The sequence below is a fragment of the Pseudoliparis swirei genome, chromosome 7 (genome assembly GCF_029220125.1).
Source record: "Pseudoliparis swirei isolate HS2019 ecotype Mariana Trench chromosome 7, NWPU_hadal_v1, whole genome shotgun sequence".
In the NCBI taxonomy this organism is placed as follows: domain Eukaryota; kingdom Metazoa; phylum Chordata; class Actinopteri; order Perciformes; family Liparidae; genus Pseudoliparis; species Pseudoliparis swirei.
In genome coordinates, this window is record NC_079394.1 from 23,959,210 (window position 1) to 23,973,747 (window position 14,538).

Here is a 14,538-nt window from a genome sequence, read left to right on the forward strand (position 1 = left end):
TGCAGGGACGGTGCCGTTCCAGAAACACACACAGAGAGAAAAATAGAGCGAGAGAGAGAGAGGTGAGTGGACTGCAGCAGGAGCTAATCCCTCTCTCACACCCATCTGCTGACAATGGGAAACTAAGGCCCTGGTTTTCCCAGTCGCTTTGTGAGCCAGACCAGTGGGCTCAGAGTGGGCTCACGAGTCAATGACTGCACCCAGACACGGTGGTAACGTGACAGCTGGGTGAGGCTACTGTCCTGTCACATGACCCACTGAACCCCTTCACTCCCCCACATAATGTGTGAGATTTCCATGTGCAGTTTTACCCACAATCCTCAAGAGAAGCTCACAAATATGGGAGCAAGGCGATGCATTACACATACAAAAACATCCCGAGCGTCGTTGTGTTGTTGTTTTTTTAAATCAGGGAGCGCCTCAGTGGACTTTACTTCTGGAAGACATGAAGGAAACACAGACAACATACCTACCAATTTACCAGGAAATAATCCCCCCCCCAAATTTAAAAAAAATGTCATGGGGAAAAAAGGGAAGAAACCTTCAGGAGAGCAACAGAGGAGGATCTCTCTCCAGGATGGACAGAACAATAGATGTCATGTGACCAGAAGGAATCATTACAGAGTTACAACACATTCAATGAATATGACAGAGTGGATGTAGTAGTGGATGTGGGGGGGGGGGGGGCATCAGCAGGGCCATGCAGGCATGAGGCGAAAGAGGCCAAACCAATGAGGTCGGCCTTTGAGGCAGGAGGCACAGAGAAAGGCCATGGGGAAGGAGGCCAGGTCGAGGCCAGAGTGCTGGATGCACGAAGCAGGGGCAAGGAGTCAGGACCAGCTTCAGACCCAGCCAGGTCAAATGGACCCTATGGGACGTGAAGTCACAAAGACTCCGGGGAGGAGGTAGAGTTAGTAATGTGTGATGGAGAGATGAACATTCATCCATAAGGAGGGAGAGAAGAGGAGAGAGGTGCTCAGTGTATCCTAAACGTCCCCCAGCGGCCTATAAGCCTATAGCAGCATATCTAGGGACTGGACCAGATGACCCTGATTCATCCCTCACTATAAGACTATTAAAGAGGAAAGTCTTAAGACTCTTAAACGAGGTGACTGTGTCTGCCTCCCGGACTGAAGGTGAAGCTGGTTCCATAAAAGAGGAGGAGCTTGATAACTGAAGGCTCTGGCTCCCATGCTACTTTTTAAGACTCTAGGAACTACAAGTAGTCCCGCATTTAGTGAGCGCAGCTCTCTAGTGGGGCAATATGGTACTACAAGCTCCTTAAGATATGATGGAGCATCACCAATCAAGGCTTTGTAGGTTAAGAGAAGAATTTTAAATGTTTACAGTGAGCCAGTGCAGAGCAGCTAGTGCAGGAGTGATGTGATCTCTTTTCTTAGTTTTAGTGAGAACACGAGCTGCAGCATTCTGGATCAACTGGAGGGACCTAAGAGACTTATTAGAGCAGCCTGATAATAAGGAGTTGCAGTAATCCAGTCTCGAAGTAACAAACGCGTGGACCAATTGTTCTGCATCTTTTTGAGACAAGATGTGTCTCAAGTCTAACAAGACCAGTAGAGAGATGAGTCCTTTATCTGCTGCCATTAAGAGGTCATTTGTAATTTTCACCAGTGCCGTCTCGGTGCTGTGGTGTTTTCTAAATCCTGACTGAAACTCCTCAGATAAACTATTATGATGTAGAAAGTCACACAGCTGATTTGCGACCACTTTCTCAAGGATCTTGGAGAGGAAGGGGAGGTTAGAGATCGGTCTGTAGTTAGCCAACACCTCTGGATCCAGAGTGGGCTTCTTCAGGAGCGGTTTAATGACAGCTACTTTGAAGGAATGTGGTACGTGGCCTGTTAACAAAGACACATTGATTATATCTAATAGAGAGCTGCCAATTAAAGGCAAAACGTCTTTAAGTAGCCTCGTCGGGATGGGCTCCAAGAGCCAGGTAGACGTGTTCGAAGTAAGAATAAGAATAAGAATATACACTTTTATTAATCCCCAAGGGGAAATTAGTTCTCTGCATTTAACCCATCCTTTATTTATAAGGGAGCAGGCGGCGGCGGTGAAAGCGCAAAGGGGGTGGGTTCAGTTCAGTGCCTTCAACACTTTGCTTCTAATGGGAGAATGGGGGACCCACGGACCTGCACCCACAACCTGCAGGTTGCAGGGCCACCCACCACCTAGAAGTAGAAACCGTTGACGATAATTGGTCACGGTTGATGGGAGAAAAGCCATCCAAATATACACCAGGGCATACAGCGGTTTCCAAGGCCATTCCACTTGAGGACAGATTGGCACTGGTTAAGGGCAAGAGATTATTAATCTCGCCTCTAATAGTTAAACAATTTTAATTAAAGAAGTTCATGAAGTCATTACCACTGAGGTCTATAGGAATACTCGGCTCCACAGAGCTGTGACTCTGGCAGCCTGGCTCCAGCGCTAAAGAGAAACCTAGGGCTGTTCTTATGTTTCTCTCTTACTGATGAGACACATTACAATGCATCCTTTATTCCTATGTAAAAGGGGCCTAAAGGGGAGGGGCTAGGAGGTAAGCCGGTCGTCATCTTGAATGTTTGGACCGCGACCATCTCGTTCTCTTGCGGTGCAACTGACCCGCATGATGCAAGTTACTCCTTTAATCAATTAGCAAAATAACAATGGGAAAGTAAATGCTCGATTTAAAGTCAGTTATTTAGATGTTGAAAATACATAATACAATTTCTATAATTTAATATTAATTATTTAATTGAATTTATTTACTTGGCCATCTGTTTACTAAATTCGAAAGCTCCCCTGTAAAATAATGTGATGTTAATGTTAAAATATTGAACACATATTTGTTGTTACTCAACTTGGCCACTAGGTGGTGGCAAAGGCGTACAAATAATATGCAATTTTGTGTTACAAGAGTTGTTGAAAATCTAAATCTAATTTAAACACTTGTTGATTCACTCAATCTAAAAGGCTGGCATTCAGTAAAAAACTAAATATAAAAACATGTATTCATATATTTAAAAAGAAATGTATCTACATTTGTCATTTTTGTATAATTCTCCTAGAATGAACTATCAACACAATGATCCAAACAAGATCCATGTTATCAAAAATGACCGGCAGGAAAGAAGACCATTAGAAGCTTAACAAGTTAGTATTATAATTATAATGTATTAAGTGGCTTTGGTGTACCTAATAAACTGGTCACTCAGCGTAACTGCCTGAGAATGAAACCTGCGGCGCTCACACTTCAGGACGGACTTGCATCTCTTGTAAGACTCGAAGACAAAGCGGGAACAAAAAAAACAACTCACATTATAAAGAATTTATTGCAGGCAAACAATACCATAAATAATATGTACAAACTATGTAACAACATCCCTTTGTAGTGGCTTCACGGATTGCTGGTGAACAGTCCTTCAGTCTCGAGACGACTGACTCCGTCACGCCTCAATGACCGCGCCGACTCTCGGGATTGTGGACATTTTATTGAATACTTTTGAAATTGTTGACTTAAGCCCCATAAAAGGTGTTTGTATATTTTTTTTTAACGAAAGGTTTTGTTCATATTCACTTCCCAGTTTCTGACTAAATCCAAGTATATATTTTGAAATAATTTTCCAAACCGTGCAGCTTCTCGCAGAGTTGCTGAACACTTAAAAGAACCGCAGCCGGGTTAACAAGCGAATAGCCTGCAATATGTGAAATATTGGAAATCTGACAAGACACTATGACCTGAGGATGAAGGCTGTATGTATGGCGTAAAGCAACCGCCCCTCTCCAGTGCGTTTCACATGAAGACGATGCATGTCTGACGATGAGTCGGGGCCTGTACTCTATGCATCGGGCAATAATTAGTATTTCACAAATTATGCACACATATGATGAATCTGCCTTTCAGAAAAAAAGAGGGGAAAAAAAATCACAGCACACTATTTCTCTCCTGGCATTTTAGTTTAGGCGTAAAGGAATTACGTTTTTTTAAAACAAAGAGAACAGTCATGTCCCAAAAAAAGAAAACATCTTAATATCTTGAATATTTGAACAATTCAACCCCGTTGATTGTCCCCGTCCGCTAAGTGGACGCCGACTGAGAAAACCGCCTCAGAAGTGCAACTATAAACATCTCTTACCGTTTAAAAACGCTTTTGCTTGCAGTAAAATGAAAGCTTGAACCTATCGGATGCTACTTTCCTTTGCGTTTTTTCAACATTCCAGCAAGTTGTGTGGGGGCGGGGTACAGTATGCGCCCGTCGGCTCTTGCAGAGTCTCACTCGCCGCGTCATTGCTGCCATTTCCTCTCAGTTTCTAAACAAAAAGTCTCAAAGGCTTCTTCCATCTCGGGCTCCATCTCGTCTTCGGAGTCGTATCTGTGAACGCAGCAGAGCGACGGGGGTCACGTTACTTTTTATTTTAGACCTTTTAGACGAATGTGACAAGAGAGGGAGAGAGATAGTGTGAATGAATGAGAGAGAGAGACATGTGCAAGCTAAGGCCTCTTTCACACCCAGCTGCTGACTAAACTGAATCTGAAGCAATGGCTGACCCTGTTGCATTGTGGGCCGCTCAAAGCGCATTCACTGAGCGCGGGGGCCCGTAGGTGAAGCCGCTATGCAGACACGTGACCGGAGATGCCCGGGCACAGGGGGCACGGGTTGGACTTTGCCAGGTGTACAAAACCATAACGTAGGGAAGAGTCACCTGCAGAATGACTGATAACAGACAATAATAATAATAATAATCTTTATGGTGCACTATAAGCAAATAACACTTCACAAGCATCCCCATACTATGTTGTACTTTGTTGGCTCTTGTTTGCCTAAATACAAATGTAAAATATACGAAAGATAAAAAATCAAAGCACATAAGTCACGTGTTATTATAAATTATTTCCTAACGATTTGTTTGTGGCCGATTCAAATAATTCTGATTAGAGAGCGTATTCACGTGACGTCAGAATCTCAATCGCGCCATCTTGGGGTCCACTTATTAAATGTCAGAAGAAGTTGACCTGGCTATCGTGTCCGCTGTTTGATTATGCGAGAGCCCAGCAACCTCATGTTCTTCTGCATTACCAAAGAAAGATTTCAGCGGTTGGAATTGAATATTCGCAACGCTGTTTTACCTGATTTTACCCGCTCAACACTTTGTGGTTAATTCGCTAGTTACCCCTAGTTACCAGCACATAGCCCGGTCACATTCCTGTTAAACAGTTTTCATTTCCACTATCGACCATGGGACATTAAAGCCCCACTATGTAGTTTTTCCTTTACCCCCCCCTCAGGTTTTTTAGGTTTTTAATTTTTACTTCAGTCGTAAATACCCAGTCTGCATAGATGCAGCCTACATACACTTGTATTGGTTGGGGGATCATGTGTCCTGTATTATAATATTATTATTATTATTATTTGTCACGTATTCACAAAGGTTATAAAGGAGGAGGGTGACGTAGGTTTTTTTTTTTTTGGCGGCGCGGACAGGCGGCAGAACGAAACGGCAGCAATCCGTATTTTTGGATTCATTTGATCATACATGATCGGAATGAAAGACTAGAACTGCTAGCGAACACTGAACTGGCGCCCCACCGACCCGACTAGGGTGAAGTAGCAGGATTGAGCGCGCCGTTTCGCCCTCGCCATGTCTGGTCGGTCTTCTTCTTTTTGGGGTTTTTTTTGGGGGGGGGGGCTTTTGGTGCAGTCATTTACTTTTGTTTGGGACTGCAAAATGTGATACAACATGATATATACGTGTACAATATAAAAGAGCTAATATAAAAAAAACTGCGAAGCTACCTGTAAACTATTGGTGCTATGAGTGGTATAGCAGGTCGCCGGTCATCATGACCATAAGCGGAGCGGATGGGACAGCTCAGGATGGGCATCCCACGGAGAGGCGGTACCCCCCAGTTTCCCCACAGACCCCGATGGGAGGCAATAGTAATTAAATTAAATCATCATATTAAAAGTAAAGCTTTAACAACTATTTCTGCGTTATACTTGCTGTGGAAATACCACAAATGTGGGAACATCAAGCACCCCGTGTCTGGGTTCATATATGATCCGTAGTCGCACAGCTCCGCCTCCAGGACGAGTGTCTGATGAAGCCGCTTCCAGCTCCTTCAGGACCAGCAGTGACTGTTTGGCTGGCCGTGCTGAGTGCTGTTCCCATGGAGCCAGTGTTTTATTTTACCTTGAAATGAATCACAGAGTAAAGGCAGACATCGCCCGACGGAGTTGCCATGTTCATGGCTTCCTCCCAAGTTTCCATCCACAGTTCCTTTTGCGCAAGTGAAAGACATTGATTTTCGCTCGGCGAAAAAAGCAAAAAGAGATTATTGACGAGTGTCAATGGAAACGTGCCCACAACCCGATGTATCAACAGAAACACATGAGAACAGTCCTAACGCTCAGACGCCGAGTGAAGCCGAAGTAGATGCATGACAAGTTGAAGTCATAGCCTGTCTTGTTGAGCTGATAAACACATATTCTGAATCATTAGTCCCACATCCAACAATGAGGCACAGTACCATAATCACAAGGCACACCGTTTTGAACTGAAATTGTGTCTCCTTCAGGATATGATGGTCATTTCTAAAGAAGAGCGGCATAAAATAAAGCAAAACAATGCCGTGCATGGACCCCAACATGACCCCAACAAAGGTTGTTGTGGTCACGTGAGAGAATACGCTCTATAGCTTCAGATGTTTAAGTAAAGTCGGTGGCTGTGACCTAAAGAAAGGCCCATCGGCGTGGCGTCAACCAGCATTGTATGAACTTACATGTCATCTTCGTTTCCATTTTCTCCATCCCGATCGTGGAAATAATCCTGCCGGTCCAGGATCTCCTGGTATTTCTCAGCATAATCTGTAAAAAAAAAAAAAAGCAGAAAAAAAGTCTGTCATTAAAGCACGAAGAAAAGAAAAAAAGCGAAAACATTGACTTTCTTTTTGCCATTTAAAGGAGAGGACTGCTTCTTCTGACAAACTACAAACAACTTAGTCAATGTGTGAGAAGAAGAGGGAACGGAAGGCGTCGTGCCTAGATGCCAATTATATGTGTCTGAAATTATAACGATGAAAATGTCAAGAGTAAACGTGACATTTCCTTCCCAGAATCCTTTACTTGTGTTTAAAATAAATAGTTGTGCAATTAAGAGAATAATAAAAATAACAATGCGTTTTCCCTGACTGACCAACCATCTGTTATATAAATATGAAGTTGTCTGCCTACCGCTTCATGTTGCAGAATCTATTTATACCATCAGCACCAATAATGCATCATAAAACAACCGAGCGGTCGAGTCGCAGCAACCGCTCATCGTCCATTCATACAAAAAGGCGAACAGATGAGTTAAATTGATAAAAATTGATTAATTATTTCATATAGTTACTTGTACTAACCATACCTGCAAACTCATGAGGGGTGAAAAAGGTGACAATGGGGGGGGCAGGTGGCTTTTTTGTTGTCGTCTCCACACCACATCCACGTTGTTTGATGACACCTCAAAGCTTTTATAACTACGGTCTATTGATTGTTCTGACCGCAAATCTAAATAATAATAACAAACATTTTAAGAAAAAAAGGTCCTCTGAATGATTCAGTGATCGGGCCCTAATAATAGTAATAACAACTTAACATTATCATTATATATAATATGGTTAAAGTCAGTGATGAACCAACTTCCTTTTTTTTTTTTTACTTGTGTGCTCTGCTGAGCTTTGAGCCTGTTCCATGACTCTGTTCCAGGAGCCTGTTCCTTCGACGTGTCCCATCAAAGATGTTTAATTTCCGAAGATCACCACATCGCATGTTCTCCTTGTCTCACTCCAATCTCATAAACGCCGGCCGTCCAATCCCCACCCCCCTACCCCAAAACAAAAACTATTCGGATCTCCACTATTCACGTGGATGACCTATTTTGATTTAAAATCGGCAAATTTCACCGAAAGGTGACCAGTTTGCAGGTATGACTAACACAGTTACCATATGCTATCGTGGGAAGAAGAACAACGGAGTATATTTTGGTCTCCTAGCTTTTCATGCGTGTTTGTGAACTCCGTCACATTAACCTGGTGGGGATTCTTTACCCAATGCCAGAATGACCCGATGACCCGGCGAGACATTGAACTCACCGGGGTCTGCTGCTGTGAAAGGAGTCCCGTCTTCTGTGTAGAACGTGGGCTCATTCTGGAGGAGGGGAAAACAAATTCCATGAAGAAAGAAAGAAACATCGGGGGGGCGTAAAATGGCGGTGCAATCGACGCTCACCATGAAGTAGTTGGGGTCGTTGTCTGGCGTGGCGTTGCTGGCCGCTGAAGCGGCGCGGACTCGGCCCCAGTCGCTCGATCTCAACTCCACCAGCTTCAGAAGCATCTGTCGGACATCTCTGGTGACGGAAGAACACGCATAGCAAGAAGTTTAAAGATTAAGATACACATTCAGTCAAAAGCTGAAACTCTAAAAATATCTAAAAGTATGTTTCAAACGTTGTACTTTTTTAAATCTAAAATCTTTAGCCTAACATTGCAGCTGCACACAAAAGAGCACACGCTGGTTTACACACCGGCTGCAGGTGGCGTCCAGGAGAATAGTTTCTATTCTTCGGATCAGTTCCTCCATGTGCGGCTTTCCGCTCTCTTTCCACGCGTCGTCCAGGATAGAGCCCGTCAGCTGGGAATACAAAATGTAAAAAAACACATCCTCATTGCCGGCCTGATGCAAATCCTCCACGCGAGTCTGTAAAATGATCCAATCGACATTCCAAACCTTCAGCAGTTTGACGGCGCAGATGAGATTTGCGTCCACGGGCTTGGAGAACAGACTGTTCATCAGGTCTTTCAGAGCACCGAGGAGGATGGCGGCTCGGTTTGGAGGGCCTTTCGCGCTCTTTACCTAAAAAGAAAATTAGAATGATATGAAAAGTTAGTGTCCTGGTGTTGCACCAGACATCCAAAACATAGGCTGCAATTCAAGAAGGACGCCCCAGAAACAAACATTTGTGACGAGGTGAAAAAAATGTAAGCGTTTACAGGTTATCGGCAGCTCTATAAACACCAACGTCTCGCCCTAACTGAATGAGCGATGAGGCGTTGGAGTGATGAAGTTTCCCTCGATTCAAGTTGCTCTTTCAAAATGAATAGACACTGGAAAAGTCCTCAATGACGTCTTCTGGGGGCTCTTACAGCCGTCAAGCATCGACTCAAATGCAGCATAACCATTTTATGCGACTTCCCGACACTTTAGGAACGAATATTACTGGGACCACGAGGGGAAATTGCAGATGGACATGTGAATGAAGGAATTCACATTACAGACGCCATAACTGCCCATCTAACAAATTGTTTAAATTAATGCATTTTCACAACGGTCCAAGAGAACCTCTTACCTCCAGGTTAAGGTAGAGCTCCCCGAGAAAGAGCGCGAAGGAGTGGAACTTCTTCTGAGTCTCCGCGTCTCCTCCAACTGCTGCGTCCCTCTGTTCGAACTGTGTTTGACATCTACGACGAAAAAACAGTCTTCCTCTTTAATGGAACTTTGACCGGAGCATTGGTTCACGCCGCTTTGCGTGTTGACCAGTTTGTGACGCAAACCATTCGTCTCTGCTGCTCGTGTGATATTGCTTCTACCACTTTTTTTAACCATTTGCAAAAAATCGGATTTAAAGAAAAGATGTCAAACCCCTGATGGAAACCATTAAATCCAACGAGACAGGAATAAATTACCTTTTCAGGAGCAGCTGACGAAAGTTGTCACCCGGCGGGCTGACATGGAGATGATGGGACAGGTAGTTACACAGCCTGGCACCAGTGTAAGCGAAGTTAGGAATGGCAGTAGACTGCAATGAAAAGTTGGGTTTTTGTCAGAAAAAATGTAATATTTTTTTTTATGTTCATGTCGTGTGTTTTTCTTTCTTTTTAAAATCACTCAAAAACCTAAAGAAGGACTCAACCCTAACCTGTGTGTAGATCAGTTCCACCAGCTCATTCAACAGTTCTTCAGTGGTGACCCAGGAGTTGAGCATGCCAGTTATGTCTTCCACATCCGACTCAAAGGTCCCGGGGGAGGAGCTTAGGTGGGCGAGGAAGTCTGCGACCGTTTCAGCCAAGGTCGGTTCATCGTAATAGCCTTCGTTGTCGTCATAAAAAGAGGGGTCCTACAAAAAAAGAAGAAACAGAAAGCAAATCACAATAAATATATACATGAATAACGGCATAGAAAATCCAGTCACTTTGTCTTTCTAATAGAAGAACATTTATCATTTAAAATCATATTAAAATTCAATGAGATGCGCAACTGAGAAAGTTCCTAACTTCTCCGCTGAAAAGAAAACCATCACAATGCAACGTCATTTACAAATCGCTTCTTTGAATTATTCTTACTTCGTACGAGTTCACTGTGGAGGGGACAAACTCCGGAGCACTGGCCGAAAGCTTCGACGACTTGACCACGGAATCCACTTCGTTAAAACCTCGGGGGGCGGGCGTACTGTTGGCATGTGCACTTTGTTGGGGTTTGCTCTGTTTTTTAAAATCTAAAACAAAGAAGAAAGGTGTTGTCAGTCTCTGTCGTGTGTCACACTATTCATCACAGTTTGATTCAAAGATGTCGTTAGCCACGGCAAAGAGAACAACATACGACGCAGCACTGTCCTGCTGTGCACACAACAAAGCACAACAATTCACATGGGAGAAACTGATGTTACAGAACAACACACAGTACATAGTTGCCCGTGATCCTAGTGTGACACCTGTGCTGGGATTGGCTGTTATTCCAGAACTCCGCACTGGATCCTGCAGGCTATGAACTGTAGAGTCATCAGGTGTTATGGAAGATAACAAAACATTGCTTAATACTAGACGTATACAGGTGAACAAACAGGTTGTGCATTTCTGACCTGCCGATGTGATCACGTGGTTTTGACCCAAAACCATACAGACACACAGTCCTTTACAAAAAAGATCACAACAGGGCCTCCGCTTGTCAAACCATCAGAATGCGGTATGACTGTACCGTCTACTTCCCGTCACACGTTTTTTTAGCGCCACTTTAACAGAAGTGAAACCGATTATTCTGCCTTTTGCTCGGCGTCGCACACTCAACATACACCGTTAGTTAGGTTGGATATTAGTTTTAGCTCGCCGGGGTAAGACACCTCTGAGTGACGCACGTAACGCACTACTCAGCTGTGGGACATCTGAGCGGGAGCTTTATTTAGCCCACGAGACAACAACCCCGACAGGTGCCATGGCGCAACGCCAAAAAACAACGGCTAGCTAGTATTAACTGCATTTGAAAGCTAGCTAGCTCGTTAATTGCCGTTACGTCATTTAGGACGAGGTTAAACGAGCAGGCCCGTCGGGAGGACTCGTGTCTCCACTGTTCAATTCAGCCCAACACAGCTGCTGTCTGCGAGTTGACGTTTCAACGTTAAACGAAATCGAATCTGAGCTCGCGACTTCGCCGTTAGCTCGCTCGTCGTTCGCTAGCCGCTCCCTACCTCCACCAGCGAAGGAGTCGGCGGCGCTGATGTTGTTCTCGGCGAAAGGCGGGGAGGTCTTCGGCTGCCTCAACGGTTCCCTTTGGTTGAAAAGCGCGGCTTTGGTGTCCCCGCCTTCCCCAGTGAGCCCGGGGTCCGCGAGGACATTTCTGGTTCTCCCCGCTCCGGGAGCTCGGTCGAAAGTCTCATCCATAACTGCTCGTCTCGCGCTCAAAGCAGCATTAGAAGAAGAAGAAGAAGAAGAAGAAAAAACGATGCAGAAATGGCGTTCGCTGCTTTTTGTTTTTGCACAGCAGCCGTTGCTTGTGTTTTATCACAACAAAGCACGACCTATCTCTCTTTCATGATGGCTTTCTTTTTTTTCCTCTATCAGCGAGTATACACAACTTTTTTTTGTCCACTTCCTTTCACAACAAACTCGCAGTGGCTGGTTATCTATGGCAGTGTGTGATACCAAAATAGAACGGACTCCCTCTAGTGGCGTGGAGTGGAACCTACGATACAAACGGTGCAGACTGGAAGTACAGCAGTGTGTCGTCAGTGGTGGCAAGAAACATGCCTTAAATACCACAATGAGAATTTGCATACATATTACTTTATACGTAAAAGTCCTCCATTCAGAACTTTATTCGAGTATTTTACAGAAATTACTGTTTAATCTGATGAGGGTTTTTAAATTTGTTATCCCAGATCAATTCCTCCCTTGAGAGAAATAAGTGTCCAATTAAAAACAACAATAACATAGTTTTGCTCTTAAAATTGAATTATTATTATGTATTTTTAATTTTCTCCACCCTAATCGTTTTCGTACTGCCCCTAAAAGTACAGAAGTATTAGAGAAAGAACGTGAATTGTTAAAGCACTTATCATGAATAGAAAAAAACCAATAATGTTGTATCATTATATTTAGTATAACTTCCATGTATGTAAAGGCATCATACTGGTGTAGTTGCTCGAGGAAATAGTTTTTTACAAGATTATTTAAATCCAAAGGCCGGACAATGAAAATTATAAAATTGTTGTGGAAGTATAAAGAAGCATATACAATTGAATACTAATTTCGGTATTTTCATAAAGATTTCCTCCCTGATGACAATCATTCATTATAACCTGCGGGGGGGGGGGGGGGGATCTGTAAATCAAATTTGATCACATTATATTGCTCGTTCAAGATATTTTGAAACATTTAATCGGCTACATGATCTAACCTGTTGTTGTTGTTGTTGTTTTACCTCACTGGTGGAGAAATTATAAATCTCTTGATTTACATTTTAGTTTAACTTGGTTTGCCCTCCAAAAATAACGCGGAATTGTTTGATTTTATGGAACTCCTGAATAGGATTTCCAGAAATAAATATATGTCGGCAACATTACTTGAGTGTCTGCAATTTTCTTTTGCTCTGTAAGTTTTGGCAGTGCAGCGCAACATGAGAGGTTAAAATACCTAATCCTGTTTTAAAATATGATACTTAAGATTGTGGACCTGTGCAACCCCTTTAGAAGTGCCTCTCTCAGTAGCTGCCCACTACAAACATGTGTTGCACCAGACCTCTCGGTCTAAGTATTCATTAGTTGTTTCAGCCTCCAGTCATTTTCCACTTGCTTCCCAAAGCTGGCTCAAATTATGCCACGGAGAATTCCTGTTGCCAGAAATGCAGAGACCCACTCTGATAGACTGATTACTGCCCCTATTGTGTGTTATTGCTGCTCCCCATGCCAGTATCTGGAAAGAGGGTTCAAACATTCACAAATGCACAAGGTGACATGTGACTGGTGTTAGGTGTGCATACTTGTCACGTGACCTTTTGTAAACAAATCAAGGCACATGCAATGCTACTGTACGTTTATGGCCAAATTAAGTATTTTTTTCAACTACAGAAACATCGTTTCAGTCCAGGTAAGGTTCATCCTCATGACACTGTGCACCGACGGCATTCCTACGCGTTAATCATTGGTCGCTGCGGCCCCTTGAGCGGCCATTGAAGGACACCGCCGCCTATAAAAAGCCCGGACACGTCACGGAGGGGCGCTTTATTCTTCTTCTCTTCTTTTTTGTCCGCGGACCAATCTGAGGTCAAACTGCTGGACGCCAACCGCCGACCTTTTTGTTTATCCACGCGCCTTCTTCTGTGTGACGCCACACTCAGGAGAGAGAAAGAGGGGAGGGAGGGAGGGAGGGGGGGAAGCCCGGAAGGAAGCCTGTGGTGTTAATGTTCTCCCCGCGTCCCTTTTGATCTGGCATCGAGGCAGCTGTCATTGATTAGTGTGTTTGCCGATGATTACTGAGGGAAGTGGGTGGTCAGACACAGGTCATATCTCTCATTCACATTTTATGCCTACACACACACACACACACACACACACCTTTAACCCTCCTGTTACCTTTCGGGTCAATTTGACCCCATTCAATGTTTAATGTCGGTGTTCCTTGGGGTCAATTTGACCCCAGGCTGTTTTTCACTGTCAAACATATAAGAAATATCAACTTTTTTATATATTTGAAGGGCTATTTAGGTAGTCAACAAACAAACACAAAGTACCTCACACTTAAACTTGGGAAACAATATTAATTCTAATAATTTTCTGGAGGTTTTAATTGCTGGGGTCAAATTGACCCCGAGGGTAAAATATGTTAGTAAATGTAAAGGTAACAGGAGGGTTAAAAGGCCCTCCGGGAGCCTGTTTGAGGTAGTGGTGCAGACCAACATGACTGGGTTTGCTCGCGCTATCAGCACCTTTCGTCGCTGCTGCTCTGCAGTAATTGACCGCCACGACATTATGAAAATGGTGTCAGCATCTACTGGGCACACTAACGGAAGTCGCCTCCCTCCCATTTAGTTGTGGTGGGTCTGCGTGTTTGGGAACTAATCATTAGCGCGATGGTTGCCACATGGAATATCGGGCTCGTTGCTCGCTGCCAGAGATAAGACTCACCGTGAACCGGAACATTTTCTGGCTTTTCTGACTTCTTATGAGAAAACTTTCCCCACAGTCAGGTTGTTGTGTCATATATTTTGAGGAAGTGAGACGACTGCG

The 14,538-nt window shown here is 43.8% G+C and overlaps 1 protein-coding gene across 2 annotated transcripts; it reads right to left on the reverse strand.

Annotated features, from left to right (window-relative positions):
* Positions 1 to 3,316: 3,316 nt before the first annotated feature.
* Positions 3,317 to 11,910, reverse strand: paip1 (poly(A) binding protein interacting protein 1). 2 transcript variants are annotated; one of them, XM_056419864.1, is made up of 11 exons: positions 11,503 to 11,910; positions 10,385 to 10,536; positions 9,961 to 10,158; positions 9,728 to 9,840; positions 9,391 to 9,502; positions 8,772 to 8,897; positions 8,569 to 8,675; positions 8,274 to 8,391; positions 8,138 to 8,192; positions 6,785 to 6,869; positions 3,317 to 4,376 (listed from the first exon to the last, which is right to left on the reverse strand). In XM_056419864.1, the coding sequence occupies exons 1-11, from the start codon at positions 11,693 to 11,695 to the stop codon at positions 4,289 to 4,291; spliced, it is 1,347 nt and encodes a 448-aa protein (XP_056275839.1). In that variant the 5' UTR covers positions 11,696 to 11,910; the 3' UTR covers positions 3,317 to 4,288. The 2 variants fall into 2 exon arrangements, with proteins under 2 accessions (XP_056275839.1, XP_056275840.1); XM_056419865.1 differs by lacking the exon at positions 3,317 to 4,376 and adding an exon at positions 5,982 to 6,195.
* Between the last annotated feature and the right edge of the window lie 2,628 nt (positions 11,911 to 14,538).